General features: G+C 39.9%; 1 protein-coding gene across 1 annotated transcript in view; it reads left to right on the forward strand.

The window, feature by feature from the left end:
* zcchc24 (zinc finger, CCHC domain containing 24) overlaps nt 1–20,676 on the forward strand; it is a 40,155-nt gene that overhangs the window by 11,088 nt on the left and 8,391 nt on the right. The window contains exon 3 of the mRNA XM_085477575.1: nt 18,068–18,232. Coding sequence (XP_085333701.1) covers nt 18,068–18,232 — 165 coding nt within the window. The remainder of the gene's footprint in view (nt 1–18,067; nt 18,233–20,676) is intronic.

Consider the following 20,676-nt stretch of genomic DNA (forward strand, 5'->3'; position numbering starts at 1 on the left):
CTTATCTCTCTCTGCTTTATCTCGTTAGTGAGCTGAGAAAGCCATTAAAACCTACCTCAATAAAATATCCACGTCATACTGACTTTGGCATTTGTTTTAACTAATTGCTCCTAATTGAGACGATTCATATGGAAAAAAAAGAAACAACAATTTTTTTTTTCTAAGACTAGGCTGAAGGAGGGGACGGACAAGCAGATGGACGGACAGAGACGCTGTGAGGCTGCAAGTGCTGGCACACTGGACTGAGTTTGGTGTCAAGAGATCAGGGACTGACACTGCTAGCTTTGTATCACACTTGAATGGGCACCTTAGGGAGAGACCGTGGTTCTGAATGGGAGCTATTGGGGAAAACCCTAGCGGTGGGAATGGAGGCTGGTAATTAAGGCAGTCATTGTGTGTCTGTAGGATATGCTAGACGGAGAGGTCAGGAAGGCAGGCCTGTATTGTTCGCCCAGCAGGGCCCTCACTTCATCAGAGTAGTGCGTCAGACTCAAGTATGTTTGGAGAGAGCCTTGAATCTTACAGAGAAGAAAAAAGGAGTACAACAACAAACCACACACAACGAGTCCTATATAGTCTGTTTGTCTATATGTCAACACTTAGGGGCCTCTTCTGTGGTTTTCATTTTCTGACTGTTTTTTGCTCTCTGTGTCATGAAGTTTGGGAGGCTATCCAGAAGCTGCAGCCTTGCCAGGGATCAGGACAGTGTTTGCAGATTAAACTAGAGTTGCGCTCAATAATGGGAAGCCATAGTGGTGTGTGTGTGTGTGTGTGCATGCATGTGTGCGTGTGCATCATTAGTAAGTTTTAAAAAATGTTTTGCACAAGGTAAAACGAATCAAAAAGATTAAAATAAGAATATAAAGTCACGTGAAGACATAGAGGGGTTATAGCTTCAGAAAGCATGACCTCTAAATAACATTAAGTCAGTTATAATATCAGAGATCTGTAATAAATTAAGCATAAAATATAACATGGTGGTTTAATGCTTTTTAATTTATATTTTTTAAAAAACACAATAAAAGCTTCACATCCCTTCAGTATGTGTTACTGAATATAATAAAGATATAAGTTGTTGTATGTTGTTTATTAAAGTAAGAAACCAGGTGAAAAATCATCATCACAAAAAATTAGAAGCTGTATTTTTTTTAAAATAATGATTATTTAGTGCACTGATGGACCTCAAATAGCATGAGAAACAAATATGAATCCTCACATATGAGCAGGTAATATGGGTCAACTAATCAGGCTGCTCGAAATATGAAAGTAGTCAAAACAGATATAAAAGAGGACACGGGTTTCTAGGGTATGAAGAACTATGTTTCTGCTCGATTTACTTACTTTTTACCCCTTGTTTACTTATAGATCCAAGGTCTTTACTTTAAAAAATAATCCACATTTCATTTGGAAACTGTCTCTCTCGCCTCTCGCTATCAGTATGTGCTACCCTGTAGTGTGCTGAGACGTTTCTGGCAGGGATGAGGGCTGGGGGAGGTGCGCTATGGGAATGTTTTTACAGGGTGACCCCTGATCTTCCTTCCAGTCACAGCAAAGGCTCCGAAAAGGCCTTGTGTCTCTGTCTCTTCTTTAACACACGCTCAGTCAGGTTAGCAAAGCGAAAGACTGGGAGCGAGTGCAGACTCCCTGCTAAACAGATAAGGCTTATCAGGGATGTGTGGTGTCAGATGGATTTTTTTCTGTTTCATAGCAGACATTAAAAAGCTGTGCCTCTGTGAACAAAGCACACAAACAAAAAACAGTCAAGATATTTTAGTTTTGAGAAGTTATATTGGAAAGAGCCTTTCATAGTCAGAGCATTTAGAAACCATATAGGGCCATAGGTCCAATATAGCATTGCCACCAAGTGACGCTGAGATTAGCAACACACGTGTACGGTATATCCGGCAGAGTGACTCTCAAAAATACAGTCTGCAGAGGGACATGCAAACAAATCCTGCTACGTACAGCAAATGCAGGTGACACATGCAGCATATGCACAGACAGCAGTAGCAAGAACCTCCTCCTGCAAGCAGATGACAATATTTTGTGCACCTCTGTATGCACCAGTGTGCGACCCAACCTGCTCTTGTCATTCACAGACTGGTAATATAACGCTGCTGTGCAGCTGCACAGCTTGTTGAGTGTTGCGGGGCTGTGGCTACGTCCAAGGCTAGCAGAGGGTAAAGAGGAAATTCACACCTGTGGCCTCACTTATCAAAAGCCCTTAACGCCTAGTAAATATGGCATATGTAAGTTTAGGAGTAGGGTAAAGTTATATTATGTGTGTGAAATGAGGAGTCTTGCATGTCAAGCAGATGTGTTGATGATCCTGCACCATTGGCTTGAAGCGGACAGATCCCAAAGCCCAGTTGGCTTGTTCTTGTGTTTTCTATGAACTAAGCATGAAGAAAGAGAAAAAGCACCCTGTCAAAACCATCAGCTTTAAAACAACAGCGTGTTACTCGTATAACTCAAAACACCCACATGCTTGGCTATCAGGGGTATTCATTAGTCATCCAGCAACATGTCACTGAGATCCTTTGGCCGATTAGTTGTGGAAATCTAGGAATCTGGGAATGGGGTTTTGGCAGAGAGCACGCTGGCATCATGATATGCCTCTGCAGCTGTCTTGAACACGAATGACATGGGTCTGCTCCTAAGGAGAACAGTTTGGACATGCATATGCACAAGTATCCACAAACATGCTATATTATGCCTTAAGTCGCTGTAGCGACTAAAGGAAGCGTGAAGTTTAGAGTAAAATTTCATGTTGTGTGGGAGATTTTACCATTGAACTGCTTACCACAACATAACCTCCTCCTCCGCTTTATCAAAGCAATCACAAATTGCAGGTCATTGAATGTAATTTGCAAGCAATAACATTATTAGAGATGACTAAGCCGAGATTTGTTGCGATCTGTATCAACAGATCAGAATATCATGTTTCCGACTTTGCCAATTTGGTTTCACAATACAGTTACTGAGGGCTTAATTGCCTCTGCAACTAAATTATGTTTTAGGATCCTTCTGCTAAGTTAAGCCACTCACAAAAATATGTTGTTCAAAGGCTGAAAAACATGAATGTCTGCAGGTAATTTAAAAAACAAAACAAAAAGCTAATCTAGTTCGTCCTGTGAAAGATGCTCTCCTGTGGGGATGTTTTTTATGATGCCATATTTTTATTGCTGCCTGTATTTCATTGTTTTAGTTTTTTATTATTTTAAAGAGACAAATGTAAGTAGAATTGAAAACACAATCATTTTACAATCTAGTATATTGTTCATGTTCAAATGTGTCAAGAATTTCTTGGTGGGCAGTGATGACATTTCAAAATTCAAAACACCTCAGCTTTTGCTTTCTGGAAAAGTCTCAGCAGTTATCTACATGACTGCAAGCTGTGGGATGTTTTATATTTGGTGCAGCTGTCTTGATTTACCTTTTTCCCTGTGTGATATGTCAGCTTGTCATAGAACAGACTAAACATAAGAAAAATACCTTGTAGTGTTACGGGACTTCTCAAGAAAATGTGAGAAAATGTTAAATCAAGGTACTTGTTCTGTTTTAAGATTATATTATAAAAAGCAGCTTTCGTGTGTCTTCTGTGCTTCGCTCTCTTCCAGTAGGAACACACACGTACAGTGCAGAAGTCTACAAAAACACACACGGATAGACACACACACACACAGTGCTCACACAGTTACTCTGCCAAAGCAGAGGCCATTTCCAAGAATGAACTATTCTGGCGCCTCCACGGGTCTCGAAATGGACTTGTGGTTATATTTTAAAACAGTTGGAGTGGCTCTCCTCTCAAATTTTTCCCTGGATATGACGGTAACAAACGCATTTATGACAATTTTGGCGGTTAAACCCTGAAACCTCTTAAGAGCAGTGTCACCATCTCACACTTGAAAATATTCAGCATCTAGTCATTTTAAATGCATTACTGTCCACCTTATATAGACTGCACTGCTGATATAGATTTTTTTAAACTGTTCCTGGTCGATGTGGGGTTATGATCCTTTAAAATAGCTGTGGATTTGATTATAGCCGAGCACTTGGTTGTGTATCAACATGGTTATGGCTCCTTTCCACATACCACATGTTTCACTTTCCTCTGTCCTCTGCGGTCTTTGCTGCTTTCCTCACACTTCACACTTGAAGGTGAGTAAGCGAGGCAAAAGACCCTATGACAACACAAATGCCTCCTAGGGCCTATTTAGACCTCGAAACACCAGGATGTGCTATTGTGAGTAAACCCCTTTTTATAGTGTAGTGAATGGTGAGGGTATATCCGAATAGCTGAAATAAAGAGCTTGTAGAATATGAAACCCTTTTAAGAATAGCACTGTGACCCACATGGGTGCAGAGCAGGTTTAGATGAGTGCTAGTTGAGTGGCTGATGACTGTGATGGTAAACTTGGAGAAGTCATATCTAGTGAGCTCACATACCTTTTGCTAACTTAGTTATGCTAGAAGCTATGTTAGAAAACACATTGTTGCTTTGTCAGCAACTTTATATTCAAGTGCAAATGTTTTATTTGAATATGCAGTCTTATTAAGATTGAGATCTAGTTTTCAGTAGCGACCTGTGTACAAAAAACATATAAAAATTGAGACAGACAGACACATAATAAAATTATACATTATACATCATCACAAATTAATAATAACATGTGCAGAAGTAGCGTCCTAATTTTTGTAACACATTGTATTTATAGGCAGCGAAGTATTTAAAACCAGTTTATTTAAAATTCAATGTACATCAAAGGTTTAAAACAATCATCTTTTAATTGTTAGATTCAGTTCAGTTATATTTATATAGCAGCAAAACACAAAAATAGTCACCTCAAAGCCTTATATTCTAAGATAAAGACCCTACAATAATACTGAGAAATCAGACGGCCCCCTATGAGCAAGCAATTGGCGACTGTGGGAAGGAAAAACTCTCTTTTAACAGGAAGAAACCTCACACTCCTCACAGCATTACTGGAGGTCAAGGCAAGGCCACCTAGATTAGGTATCTGGTCAGACGCCATCTAAAATTTTTAGGATTTTTAGGACCGAGTATGATAACCTCAGTTTTATGTGAATTTAAAAGTAGGAAATTGGAAATAGATAAAGCTGGGTGTCATCTGCATAGCAATGTAAATATATGCTATGCTTTCTCCTAATAGTGCCTAACATCCGTATATTTGCATTTTTTCACCCAGCTCTAGGTAGCTTATTGGAAAAAAATGCTGTAACAGCAGCTGTCCTCTTGTTGCTATAAGTACAGTGAATGAGGTACCCAAGTAACCTATTAGTAAATGAAGAAATCGCTGTACGCATGCCTGTCTTAACAACTGTCTAACATCCGATCTATGATCTACAAACTTGTATTTCTTTGTGTATTTCTAGGGACCTGATTAAATTCAGTGCTGGGTTTCAGGTTGTTCAGATGCGTTGGTTTCATTGTCAGAATCTTTTCTGCTCAGCAATAAATGGGTAAATCTTTTATATCGTAATCAAAGGCAGATGTATGCTGATGTCCCAGTTCAGATAGTATTGTGGCTACTGCAACCCCTAGGCTGCAGTGAATAGTATGTGGACGATTCATGGAGCAGGTGTTGTCTGATAAAAATCCAGATTAGACTTTTGTTTCTGGGGTAAAAAGAAGGTAAAAAGAAATTGAATTTCTTGGCAATAATTTCATGGTTCAGACTTTTAAGGGCTAAACGGCATTAGCTGTTTAAGGAACAGTTTTTTTCTCTTGGTGTAGCCCTTTACAAATTGAGATGGGGAAATTTTATTTCAGAGAAATGAAATAAAAAATGCATTTGTATTATCAGATTATTATTAATTTAGCCATTGTGCGTGTTTACTTACAGATGCTTTTATTCTGAAAAGCAGTTTCTAAAACCCACCCACGTGTTTATCCCACACCACTTTGAGCTTACATAACCCTGAGACAGAACCACACAAACAAATGAAAAAAGTCTCCAATAGTAAAAAAAACTTCTGATCAAACAAATCAAGCTGATTAACAATAACAAATCAGAAGACTGAATGAGAATGTTGGAACCAACTATTATATGCTTCTTTGCATCATTGTGTAGGTTTGTAATTTCATGCATTGTGTTTCAATAAATTATATATATATAATGATTTTAATCCATTGTATGTAACTTATATAATATCAAATTTGGCACAAACAAAATTAACAAAAAAAGGAGAGAAGGGAGAAACAATGGCAGCCAAGGTTTAATATGCATCATCAGAAGGACAACTTATTATCTGTAACAGTTTCATTAATGATCCGAACCCTCTGATTTGTGAGCCAGCAAACACAACCTTATTGTCATAATGTGTTTGTGTTAACTTGTTTTTCAGGATGACCATATGCACGGGTTTACATGCTTGGTGGCATAAGAAGTTTGAGTGAACCAAAGTGTATCCGACTGAAGTTAGGTGCCCTACATGATGTGTAATGCTGTGGTTTATATTTAGAGACAGCTGTAGAAGATAAGAATGCTTATTTCAGCAGTTGTAGATGTGGGGCTGTGAAACTACGATGTCGTTACTAGGCAGATACAAGCCCCTGTGATTATACTCAACAAAGCATTACTAAGGTTGTTTTGCTTGAAATTTTCCACTAAATATCTGCCTCAAAAGTCACACGTGCACTTTCGTTGAGTAAACTCAGTATATTACAAGCTTGATTATTGGCTCTTTGGCATGAGGAATGCTAAATTAAGTGAAAGGTGGATTCATAGTGAAAAATTCTATCTTCATATAGGCTAACAACAAGCTTTCTTTTGTGGTGTAACAGCTTCAACAGCAAAACCCGGGTGTAGTTTGAGGTGTATACACAGTGAAGTACATAACCATCAAAGTGTGAGGTTTTGTGTTTGAAGGCTCCATGAATGACATTTTAAAAATGTTGGCTGTACTGAAAATAGTCAGACCCCATGATTAATAGATATCTGTTGAGGAAATATTTCCTTGTCATGTTTAGGTGAAGAATCGGGCACGATTGATCCTTTGATCTTGCTTGATGTTTCACAGAGGAGAACCAGTTCTCAGGTTTAAACCACATCCAGGTTCCTGCCTCCCTCCTCCCCCCTGCAGCAAGCTTTCATCAAACCACTGAGACTAGCACGCTAACTGAAACCACATTAAAGCAATTAGAAGTCTTATCAGAAATGCTACGCTTAATGACCAAACCAAACAAAAACCCTGAAAGACTCAAAGCAAACATTGTGGACTGAACCCCATCCGCTGTATCTGTAAATCTATCTCTTTCTGAGCTCCAGCCAAACTAAATAGAGATCCTGAGACGAGGACACAAGAGCAGACACACATGCAGACGTATGGGCACGGACACACTCGCGCTCGGATCTGGTCTTCTCTGTTGCTCGCTGAACGATGTCCTGTGGGATGCGGAGAAGGCAGAGCGGGGCTTGAGCTCCTCCGCTGCTCCTTTGTTTACACTGATGGTTTCCAGATGCTAGGTAGTGATCGGAGCGCTACGGAACGCTGGGGAGCAGCCCAGCAGTTTAGGGTCTGTGCCAACAAGCTGGGATTAAGGCAGCTTTAACTTTGATACTTGAAAAAAAATCACAGCTTTGTTTTGTAATAATTTTGCAATTGTTTCCAATGAATGACAGAGTTTTTCTTATAAAATTTAATTATAAATTATTATAAATTATTCCTTTGCATGTGGCAGTCATAAATGTACATGCTGTTGTCTTCACTGAATTGGAGGGGGCGGGGGGGGACATGCAACATACAATGACGTCTTAGGTCATTAAGTGTAATTATTAGTCACAATATGTACACTTGGATTAATTGCATCTGACTGTAATTAACATATTTGTTTTACTCGGTAATTTGACTGCATGTTTCTTTAAACAGGCTCCAGCCAGGCGTTTCTTCTGATGCTGATTGCAAAGAGAGATTTTGCACCCTATAATTTTCCTCTACTTGTTTTTCTGGGGCAGCCTGAGTATATTGTCTGTATTCTATGTTGCCTTATTCGGGGAGGGGGGGGATTGTTTTCATAAACAGAGGTGCATTGTGCCCGAGGGAGGGCAAATTTATCACTTAAACACCTGTTCCTCCCGTCACTTTGAGCCACTTTTCCTTACAGGCATTATAAAGAGACAGCTGCACCAGCAAAGGAGCGAGAGAGAGGTGAGAAAGATTGCAGGAGGGGGGGGGAGAGAAAGAGAGAGAGAGAGGGAGAGATGCACGGAAAACAGTGGCTGTATTTAGAGCTTGTAGTGCATGGTGGGATTGATAAACAGTTCCCATAATGCACCTGACTGAGGTTCTGGCATGAAGTCGTGGCTGTTTAGTCCAGCAGCGGAAACAGCCAATAAAAAAATGCTTGTTCTGTGTGCAGTGGGACACAGCTGAGGTGGGGACAGTGTCATTCTTGTGAGAGTCTTGGAGCAGTGGCCATCTGCACGCCCTCACTTGGCTCTGAGTTCTGACTGACATGGTGACGACTGCATCCTCAGATCTTTATTCTTTAGTTGCTGTGATGTTAAACAATGCGGGTAGTGATGGTGGAAGCAGATGAAATGGTTTAACTAAGACATGGGGAAGTGAGACGAGTCAAAGAGTGCCGCTCTGATTTCCTTCTTTGTTTTTCTAGGTACATGTGGATAGAAATACCACTTAAGAAAATGCAGCGTGTGAAAGTATGAAGCTTTAACTGAATAGTTTCCATGTTTCACATATGACTTGCTTTGATGTGGTCAGCCCAAACCCAATGGCGCAAAAACACTGTTTTGTCAGAATTATTTTCATCCGAGGAACCCGACAAATGTTTTTCTTTTCTTCCTCTTCTGGTGTGGTTTTTACAAACAACCTTAGGCTCTTCCTTTTAAATGTGAAAGGGAAGCTTATGTTATGAATCACTGACCTGTCTGCATCTCGGGGATCATTTTAACTTTGTGGTGTGTTAATGGTATCATCAAATCATACCAAAGAATCTCACACAATGAACTTCCTTGGAAGGGAGAAACTTAGCTTTGTTTGTTTGCTTCTATGTTTTAAGATTTATGTTAGATAATCATTACCTATTAAAACAATAGCTGATAACTTGAGATGCACCAACTGTGAAATTACAGTACTGTGCAAAATTCTTTAGACTCATTTCTTTATATTTTGCTTGGAAAGTTAAAAACAGGCGGAGCAGTTGATTGAAACATGTGCAGACATAAGTGTAAATACAGTATATTAAACAATCTTCTCCTTCTGGAGAAGGAAGCAAAATATAAAGAAATAAGGGGTCACTTGTCACAGTTGCACTGTATTTGCTGTATTACTGAAAACGAAGTGCATTTGAGCAGATCTAAATTCAGAAATAGAGTTCTTACACATTTTTCCAAATTTGTTTTCTCAACTAAATCTCCTTCACCGAAGCCTGACTGATATATCAGTGAGGCCAATATATCAGCTGATATTAGCTATTTAACAATATATTAGTATTGAGATTTATGACGACTGATAAATATAAATTTAAGAAGTAAAGAAGAGATAGAAGAAACACCCTTTAACCATGTTACAAATATTGATGTTGCGTAGTTTGTCCACCAGGGGGCACTCTGCAACGTCCTTCTTGGGAACACGTGTTTGGAACGCCACTCGACTCAACTCAGGTTTTAGGGTTTACTTTTTTAGTACCTGCTCTATCGGGGTTCCAAGCGAGCCGAGTCTCTGTTTTGTTGTTTGTGTCGCGTAAAAATGACGTCACTGGACCTTCAGCTGGGTTGCCATAACAACCCCAAGCACATTGAGGGGGTACTCAAATTTAATGGAAAATGACCAAAAGTGAGTAGAGTCAAGATGACCTGAGTCGATCCGAGAAGCTACTAGTGGAAGCGAGGCTAAATACAACAACCACATCTGAGAATAAACAAGTCATTCTGGATATAAAACAAGATTACTTTTAAATTGGATTGCCTTGTCATAGTAAGGACTCATAGTTTGCTACTTATAACAAATATTTGGGATGTCAGTTTCTGTTTTGTGCGTCTGGAAAAAAAATATCGGCCCATATGTAGGCTTTTTAATGCACTAAATATCGGTATCGGTCACAGTAGAATCTGTCAGTCGCTGAAGTAAAGAACAAACTTTAAGTCTTGTTCACATATAAAGGAATTTGCTCGTTGTCACCTATCACTTTTTACAAACAATAACAACACTGGTTGTTATTTCAGGTTATGGCTGTTTTGTAACCTTCTTTCATACTTCCCACCCTGCCATATGTCGTACAGCAGTATTTTGTGCTCTTCAGTATCTCAGCTCAGTTGAAACTAGTTTAACTCAGTGCTCTTTTTGCTTTGCTTTAATGAATATTTCACCTGTCATTCAAACTGCTGAATTTTGATATTTTGTGGTCTCTCGTTGCTCGCTGCTATAGTTTCTTACTCTCTAGTTAAGCCGTTGTCTGCGGACTGATAATATAGGAAATCCAACTCAAGGTTAATGTCTCCTCCAATATGTTGAGAAAGTACGAAATCGCCACAACCTTGAAAGGAGACGTCTTTAGCATGATTCCTTTTTATGTTTGGTTTGGGAAGGACGTCTAATATTAAGTCTGGTGTCTGTCCACTCCCCATTGCTCTCAGCAAGGAATGTAAGATCAACACGAATGCAAGGTCAACTTTAGGCTTCAGACGGTGGTCAGGACCACATTTTTCCAGCGGTCAGTAATATAAGACATCTTTTAGAGATTTACAATGGATCAGAATTTCAGGATGGTTTTGTGGCACAATGGTATTCAAACTGCAATTTCAGAGTCAGATGCCTGGGCTGCATACCTCTCTCCATTTCACAGTATTACCTGATTTACCCAGAAATTTTAAGACGTCTCATTAAATGTAGTCTAGACTGTGATTTCTTACTTAAAAACACCTCTTAAAATGCAGCAATGTGCCAGTAATTGTGCATCAGATCCATAATATTGTTCTCTCTGTTCAACTAACGCGTGTGGAAGTGGCAGAACATTGGCGCAGCGGTTAGCACTGTCACCTCTCAGCAACAGGGTTTGAACCACCTGACCTTTCAGTGTGGAGTCTGGATGTTCTTGCATGTGTCTGCGTGTCCTCCCGTATTCTACATCCATGCATGTTAGGTTAATTAGACACTATAAATTGGCCTAAGCTGTGTTAGCCCTGTGAGGGACCTATGTCTTCTACCGGTAGTATAGGCTTTACCCTCCACGCCCCCAAATTGGATATGTGTTTAACAAAATGAATGTACGTGTCTTTAAAAATCATAAAATCAGCTCCCCCCTGAGAATTCTCTCTGCATTTCTCCACATGATAACAAGTCGAGTCCACCATAGTTTTGGCCAGCACTGCAGTGGTTAGTTAACGCCGTTTTGTTCCCCCCATCTCTCTCTCGCCCTCTCTCAGTCACTGAAATGTATGGCCTAATTGAAAGCAGAGGAGCAATTTTACGACAGCCCTCAGTGTTTCTCATGTTGCCCTTGCGGAGACCATCTGCTTTGGATTTAGATTTCCACCCTCCTTCTCCTCCTCCTCCGCTCCTTCTCTCAGTTTTTTCTTCCGTTTTTCCACCCTCCTTTGAGGGACTGAATTGAGGGTCTCTCCAAAAAATCATGGGGCTTGTGGTTATTTGTCCACTTTCCTTCTTTTCCATCAAGTTTTTTTTTTTGACCAGCAGGTTTTCAGGAGACAGAGGCCGCTTCGAATTCAACTGTGACGTCAGCTCCAGTGCTGATCTCGGTCTCTTGCGTGCCATTTTTTGTCTCCCTCTTTGTTTTACTGTGTCTTGCACAGCTCTGTTTATTCCATTTAATGCACTTTGTGTGCTCATTAATTCTGTGATATTAGCCAAAGAATGATCTGTGCTCTTGTAGCAGAGCGAAACACTTGAGTGGGAGTAATGCAGGAAACCGAGACTTTCCAGTTACGTCTCGAGAGTGTATGAAAACCTGTGTGTGTGGAATTTGCCGAGAGTGTATGTGTGTCTGTGCCGGGGTGTTAAAGGGAACAAGAAGAGGAAAAAGCATTAAATTAGGGCTTGCTTGTGCCTGTGTGTGGCCATGTTTTGTGTCAGAGAAAGTGGGTATCACGTGTGCATGCTTGGTTTAACAGTGTGTGTGTGTGTGTGTGTATGTGCTCTGATCTGGACAAGAGGAGGATATGGTAAACTAGCTGTTGTTATGGAGCATCGCTGCCTTGTCTAAGGCCACTGTCTTCCACACACACACACACACACACACACACACGCACTGACCCTTATCTCAACACACAGGGCTATAGCCTTGCGAACTTAAACAAACACTAAGTAATATGACAAACACTGCTTGCAGCCTCCTAGCACAGATCCCCATAGGCCCATTTGCCGTTTCAAGCCCTTGTTTCCACTTGACGGACACCTAAAATGCTCTAAATTGGTCAGATATGTCCATTTAGCTCTTAACTTGTCACAAGCTTGAATGGTTTCAACTGTAGAGAGCAACGGAAAACAAAACACATCCTCCTGTGCAGGCTCATCTCCAGAGCGTTGCGTGGTGTGATGACGCAATTCCATTAAATTAGTCATTGTATTGTGTCTGCTGTGGACAGTTTGTAAATGTTGTTTTAAAAGATTATTTTCCTGGAAATGAAGCTTAACTAAAACATTTTTGCTCAGTCATTAGTGTTTACATCTGTGAAAACCGATGTAAATAGAAGGACAGGTCCTGTATGTATGGAAGAAACACAGCGCCTAATTCATTAATTAAACTCGTTCTTCGTCTAAGACCACCATGAGAGGCGGGCGAGTTACAATGGGCTGACAGCAGCTGACCACAATGTGAGTAATACTCAGATTTATGACTTCAAATGTCCAAATAAATTCTGCAGTACTTTGCAGTTGCACAAAACTGAATTTCAGACTGTGTGGAAGGCAGATGTGATGAGAAATTGGTTCATTCACTGCTTTTTCACTCACTTTTTGCTCTTTTATCAACTTGATGTCCATATTGTTGGACAGACGCAAGTTTCTTTGGTCATTTATTTGTGTGTAATTAATTTTCTAATGAGAGGCTGAAAGGCAGAAGAAAACAAAAGCACTGAGATTTGAAGGACAGAGCTGATTGGTTTGCAGAAGGAATTGATGTGAAAATGATTGGACCAGAGTATTGACTGCAGAATTAAGTTTGACAGTGTGGGCAAGTGGAAGTCATGTAAAGAATAGGCTTCATCATATACAAAACAAAAACAAGTTTTTTTCATTGCAAAGTATTATTTTTGTAAATGACGACTAAACTCTGGAAGTCACAGGATCTACTCTGTCACTGGAAATGGGTACAGAATATGAACTGAAAATGAGCTGCTATACACTTGCCTTCACCTACCAAACAAAATGTTAGCATGTGGCTTTGAGTGTGCATGCGACTATTTGCCTTCGCCGTTGTGCACGTGATGCACATGCATGAGAATGCTGATAAATTGGCTAATTCTTGACTGACTGATCCATCAGTGCATCGATTTTATTGTACACAGGTCCAAAACTAATAATTTTATTACTGATTTTTATTCATATTAATTAGGGCTGTGCGAAATGACCAAAATCTCAGATCCCCGATATAAGACATTTATCATCCTGACAACGATATAAATCCCAAAAATGTAATATTTTCTGTAAATTCTGTGAATCTCGGGCAAGTCGACTTGCTTGAACTTTTTCCAGCTGGGCGTCCTGCACCTGGAGTCGACTGTTTTAACCGATGCCTGAAACTATATTTTTAGCCATAGGCTGTAACGGCCGCCGTTTTCTTTGTATTTATTACACGGCGTGCTGTGGGGAAAAGCCTGTTCTAACGTTTGAGTTTAAGGTTTCTTTTTTAGCACCTAACGGCTCGTTTTTGATTCTCATCCGTAAGCACTCTGCATACTCTTTCGCGTGATTCAGTTTATTTTGAAAAGTCTCAACAGGATCTTGAGCTTTATTGTGAAAGGTTTACTTGGAAAACAAACAAGCGGGCAGCGGAGCCACGCGATGGTTTTACCGTCATTGTTGCTAACGTAAAAACAGGCGCTTGTCCGTCCATAGTGTGGTTATATATAAGAGAACGAGAGAACTTATTAATAAAGCCACTACAGTAACCATCAAAACGATGAAAATTTTTTGCTGTAAACAGTTTATTTTACGACACCACGAAACAAACAATAGCGTAAAATGAAACGATAGACATTTTTATATCGTCATCCGATATATATCGAACAGCCTTAATATTAATTAAATACTATTTTATTTAACCTAAAAAATGTAATATATTCAAAACAAACTTTATTTATCAGGGACTTGTTAATATTGAACAAAAATTGCGATATCATACCTTTAAAAAAAAAAATCAGTCTGTATTGATATATATATGATATAAATCAAATCACTATTTCTGTCAAGCTTAAAGATTCATTTTTTTCTCCTAAGTGAAGGCTTAAGGTTAATTTTTATTTAAATAATATTTATTTTCAGTGTGCATACTGTAGAGCATTACACAACAGTGTTTTATAGACATTACAGAGACATTAGCGATTAGCACTGTAACCTCACAGCCCTGAGTTTGACTCCATCACCTGGCCTACCGCTATAATCTTATAATTTTTTTGTATAGATAGATTTTTTTTGGAAACAATCCCACAAATAGACAAAAATACGTAGGTATTACCTGCCTTTGTGTGGACATGCTTCCAACATCATTTACAGTGCATGCTTTGCTGCTTCTTTGTCTGTTTTTAAATAACCAAAATATGTCCACACCACCAAATTCCTCAGACCCTTCTTTTCAGCAGTGTCCTTGTCTTTTGAGCTGTTGTGTTCAGTAAGTTTTTCTTAACATTTTCTGTTGTTTGCCTTTTATAACACTCACACACACCTAACCTACTGGTGTGCATGGCTGAAGTAGCCCAACCATTAGCACATATGCTGTTCCCCCTTGACAGGATGCCAGTACTTCACAGGACAAACACCTCCGGCCTGTTTAGGACAAAGCTAACAAGTACGTTTTTGGTCTGTTGGAAGAAAAACACACAGGCACAGAGAGAACAAGCATACTCTGCACAGAAAGGACCTCAGGCGACCATTAGATTCAAAGAAGAATCCATTGAGATGATGCGTGGCGCTTGCTATCAGCAAACACAGATCTTCAGATCTTGATTTTGTAGAGACAAAAATGAAATTGACATAAAATGATTGTCAACAAATGAATGTAATTATTATTTGGTTTCTATATTCTATGTGCATAATACAAGCATCTACACAATGATTGCGAAAAGAGTTTGAGCTAATCTGAGATGGCTCAGCTGCAGACAGAGAGCGCGATGTGCAGCCAAAGGTCAAAGCCGGGCCCTGGAAGCAGCATGGAGCAAGAGAGGAATGGTCATGAGGAGGATGAGTGCTGTTTCTGTCCTGCTGAGATCTGGCTACAGTGTTAGTGAGAATTTCTTTTTCTAACAAACAGCTGCACGAGGAAATTACCGCTGATTATGTTCAGATTTCTAAATAAATCTGAATAACAAGGGGGTAAGGTAGAACCTCCTTGGCAGTACACCTGGTACACTGATGATTTTGTTTTTAAACTCAGAATAGTCAGTCGTATTTTGTTGCGTGTGATAACGGTCAATCTTGCCACAGCTGGTTCTTGTACTTTAAAATTAATTTTTAGAGTAACAATGGCAGCTTGTTTATAGCTGGATTATATAACAGCTAGCTCATTTGGAGGAGTGTTCAAACAAAATGTTGCCATGGCATTGTCTCCAAGATTGCCCATCGATTGCATCAAGACAACGCTGTCACTGTATAGCGAGTGGTGTGGTGGGAGCCAGCAGAAGTCAGATTTTCCAGCTTGCATGCTGTCACAGTGGGAGATGCAAAGCTGACAGTGGCTTTGAGGTCATGCTGTTGAGGGGCCCGATTGAAGCACAGCCGCCATTACTTAGTATTGGCTTGCTGCTGCTGATGCAAAGTGCTGACGTCTGTTTGGAGAAGCCACATGCTCCTGATTAAAGTTCTTATTACTCATACATGGGCTAGGACAAAATAAGTGAAAACCAGGAATACTGATTGTACCCCCTCCTCCTCTCATTCTTGGTACCCCTTACCCCCCTTACCATCTATTCCAGAATCTGCAAGCAATGTCTAAGTTATGATGAAAACAATCTGCAGTCGCAGGGACTCAAGAGTGGACTGGACAGGTCTGATTTCAAGTAAAAGGCGCAGCATTTCCTAACTTCCTGGAAAGCTGCCAGCAGTTTCATGCTTTGCGTGAGGCTCACTTCTGCCTGTTGGATCAGACTTTCATGAAAAAACATATTTTTTAGGTTTTAAATAAAATAAAGGACTTCCTTGGTATTCTATTTACAGTGTTTACTTCCCAAAATGAAGATATTTGTTTACCCAGATAGCCCACTCCCAGCCTGATGATGACTATCACTTGTTCTGGGATGAGTCTTCATTTTTATTTCAGTAATGGAGCTTTAAATTGATTATGAGAAGTTCTGACAAAGTTACTAATCAGCATACATGTGGGTTTCTTCTGGCAAATGTCTCGCAGTCATTGCAGACATGCTTCTAGAGGAAAAATTTGTCTGTTTTCCCATTGCTGCTATAGTGGCTTAAATAAAGTTGCCAACATGAAGTCATAGAGGCGGCTCCCCGAGAAAGAACTGCCCTCGGGCTTGCGCTTTTTCATGGCTGACTGACTGTTCGTAATCATCTCCCTCACGAGAATCGTTGGGAGTAATTTAACACAGATGTAATGAAAGTTAATGTCAATTACAAGACCGCAAACTGTGCCAAAACTGTTTGTAGCAGTGTCCTGTCTGATGAAGGTGAAAATATTTTAGCACAACAAGGATGGACACACCCTGCTGTCATCTCACCATCTTTTATTATCTGTCCATCTTCTGGACTGAAAGAAAAAAAACATTTTTGAAACATTTCTATTTCATATAAATTTTTAACTACATAAAGATATGGACTGTATATTAAAGATGAGCAACGTAAACCTGCAATATATCTAATGCACAGCAGGGGGCTACTCTCATGGTTGCAAAGAAGTCCAGCTGTGCAGAGAGCATAACCCTACTTGTAACTTGAATTATCTCCTCAGTAAACACTTGAACAAATTTATGGTCGTTGCTGCTTTCAAGTTCTATTACACGCAAGAAGATGTTTGTTTAGTTTACCTACAGAGTATGAAAAAAAAAAAGTGATGCAGTGTGCAAAAACCTGGCTAAAGTCCAGTTTCTTTTTCTTTTTTGCCACTTATTTTATCTGTCTTTGCTTATTTTCTATAAATTTTTAACTTGAAGATGCCAAGTGATGTCCGTTCTTTGAATTATTGTGGTTTAGCAACCACGATCAAACCACTGATTGATGACAATCCACACAGAGTGGAAAGGTCGCCAGCATCACTGAGGCCTTTTGTTTTGGTTCGTAAACATATTTTTCCCACAAGTGTTTCCACTTCTTCGTGCATTTCCTGTTCGGATAGTTTCATAAAACTCCAGGAATTTGCTGACATTAGCGAGTCCTTATCTTCATGCTACGATTACTATTCCTTATATTGAGAAGATGATTGTTATTCTCTCAGGTTAGGTGTGCACGTCAGGTTACGCCAAAAGTTGTTGCGTTTACGACGCTGACGCATAAATCCCCTTTAACGAGGTACATTTCGCTGGCCGACTGACCGGGTCACACCCCTCTGCATGCGTAGCTGCGCTGTGCAGGCGTTTTCCCCTCACAGCTGAGAGATTTGCTGGATTAGGCTCTGGGGAAAATAATGTGATTATTCTCATCAGAAACTGTTTAATAAACTACATTTTTCAGACATAGTTTTAAAACACAGTGTCATTGGTTGGATGCTGTTGTGTGTGTTATATTTGGATGGCTTTTCCTGTGCTGCGTTACAAATAAAGGGTTTGGTACCATGTCACTGACAGGTCGATACCAGTCAGATCTACCCCTCCTTCTCTTCTGGCTTCAGAATGAGGCTTTAAATATATGCAGTCTATAGCTTCCACATGTGCAAGCATCTTATTCACTTTGTTCTTTACAGGCCAGACCCAAAGGTGAAGGACTGACACCCTACCAAGGGAAGAAGAGATGCTTTGGAGAGTACAAGTGCCCTAAGTGTAAGAGGAAGTGGATGAGTGGCAACTCCTGGGCTAACATGGGACAAGAATGTATCAAATGCCACATCAACGTTTATCCACACAAACAGGTATGTAAGCCTGCATCACAGCACTCATGTCCTGAGAATTTGCAGTTGAGTTAAAAAAAAATTGCTCATAGACATCAGGCTTTGGTTTCCGTGTTGTTTTGATGATATTCCAGATGGCCTCATTACAGTAAAATAAAAATCCCACCACTAATAATTGCTTTGGTAATAAACCAGCATTGACGAAACTAATGAAATTTCCTGACTGATAAAAGTTTGGAATTATACACTGAATGCCATCAAATGCTAAAGCAAATATTTCTGTATTAATGGGTCTCAGACATAAACTAACTCAGAGGGAAGTCAGACTTCCAGCTGCAGAAATCTGTCTCACATTTAATAATAAGAAGGGAAAGCACATAAAGCAGGATTCTCTGGAGTCATTTTTCAAACAACACTCGAAGAGAAATCTGTTCAACTTAACCTCAAATAATCCTGGTAAGCAGCTGGGTACGGAGCTGGAGAAAGAATCGTGTTAGTTTTATATTTATCCTCAACACTTCATCTTTTGATATGTATGCTTTTTCACATTCTTCCAATTCCACTTCCTGAAATAAAATTAGGATCGTTGTCGGCTTGAGGCCTGCTCATTCTCAGAATACCACAACTGTCCACGCTTTGCTCTGTTAACACGTGAAATGAAGCAGGAAAGGGACATTTTGTACATCTGTCGAGCATTAACGCCATTCGGAGCCTGAAATTTTATGCATAATTTATTAGAAATCTCTGAGATCTTACCCAAACAGCTTACCTGTAGTCATAACCACAGATAGAAGTCTGCACACACTTTGCAAGAGTTCAAATATGTCTTGGTAAAACCTGCTTTGTTCCCGAAACTGGTGAGAAACCCTCACTCTGCTTTGAGTCTTGTGGCAAAGCTGCACACAGACAAGCAAATTCTCTGCATTTGCAGTGTCACCCACTTAACATACCCCCCTCCCCTTTCCAACCCGGTCAGCAGTTGAAACAGACCACTAACCTCGGTGTCCTTGAGTATCAAAGAGCTCAGCACAGCTCCTTCTCAGGCTGCGGATTCCCATAAATGAAAAGAATATGGATTTTCCAAACACATCCTCGAGTGTTCAAAATTTGGTCCTCTTTAACGTCATACAGACATGAACTTTCGACCCTTTTGATCGAGATTTTAATTTGTACCCTTTTAGATGTCAAACTCAAGTTTTTTGTCACCCTCGCTTTACACAAAACAGTCTCTCTCAGTCCGTCTCTTCTCTTGTAGCTGCAATAAAGCCAGTCAAAGCAATTAAACGTGTAAGTCATCAGCTATTGAAGTTAGGTTACTTTAATTATTCTTAAACTGAAGTGTTAAGCAGTTATTTTATATTTTGTATTGCACATTTCTAGGAGAAAAACTTGCCTAGAGTACTTTCCTGTTTTTCTGTTTTATCTGTTCCAATAAAGTCACACTTCAAATTTGGAAGTTTGTTATCAGTGACAGTAGGTCATTGGAAAAGGACAGAAAATGACCTTCGTTTATTTGTAAATGTTGCTGCCTCTAGCATTTTAAATTCTCTTGATATATTGTGATATAATTTTGAGGTTTTATTACCCACCACTTTTGGTCACGCCCAATCATAGCATCTTCAGTTCAGCCATCTTTCTTTTTTTCTTTTTGTCAGCACCACTGGCTCCAAACTCATACATCAGCAGGAGTCACTACTGTCTTGTAAACCTTCCCTTTCACTGTTAATGCTGCCTGTCTGTCACAAATCACTCCTGACACTCGTCTCCACCCACTTCACGCCACCTGCATTCCCTTCCTCACCATTCTGTGTACAGAATTTGCAGAATGCAGAATTTGGCTTGGTTTCCCCCCTCGGATCATTTACCGCTTAGATTCAGAGAAATAATCTGCCGTTATCCTTTAATTACATATTATGTTTAACTGACCAGTATTTCTGGGGCCGACTAGCAAAGGCAGCAAGGTTTTCACATCTAGTCAACTAGTCACGCATATCCTTAGTACATTTTGCAACATCTAGTGTTTTACATGCGCTGCTGTCATCCTAGATAGAAGATAGGGAGCTAACAGCTAGTACAAACTGCAGTACTTAACCGCTTTTCCACTAGTACCTACTCTAATCTACTCAACTCAGCTCTACTTGGTTTCAGTTGTTTTGAATTACAATTGAGCACCACCTCAGTGTGGGTGGAATCGTTATAGCAAGGTGGCCCAAAAGTCATGCTGCTCTGATTCTGTCGTCACTCACCAAGCACAAAAATCTGCACCTTGTTGTTGGACCATGGTGTTACTTTGTGCGTAGCCATTTTCCTCTCGGTGCTGGGTTTCAAAAATGGCTGATTTGATTCTTTTGAAGGAGTTGCTCTCGTGACCCATCCACTGACATACAGTCGGTTGATGTTGCATTTTAATCTCGGCAGCTCGCTTGAAACCCCGGCAAAGTAGGTATTAAACACATACCTGGTAC

This window comes from Copadichromis virginalis, linkage group LG13, assembly GCF_057382275.1.
Source record: "Copadichromis virginalis isolate Kocher_CV1m ecotype Utaka linkage group LG13, C_Virginalis_male_GT1.1, whole genome shotgun sequence".
Taxonomy (NCBI): domain Eukaryota; kingdom Metazoa; phylum Chordata; class Actinopteri; order Cichliformes; family Cichlidae; genus Copadichromis; species Copadichromis virginalis.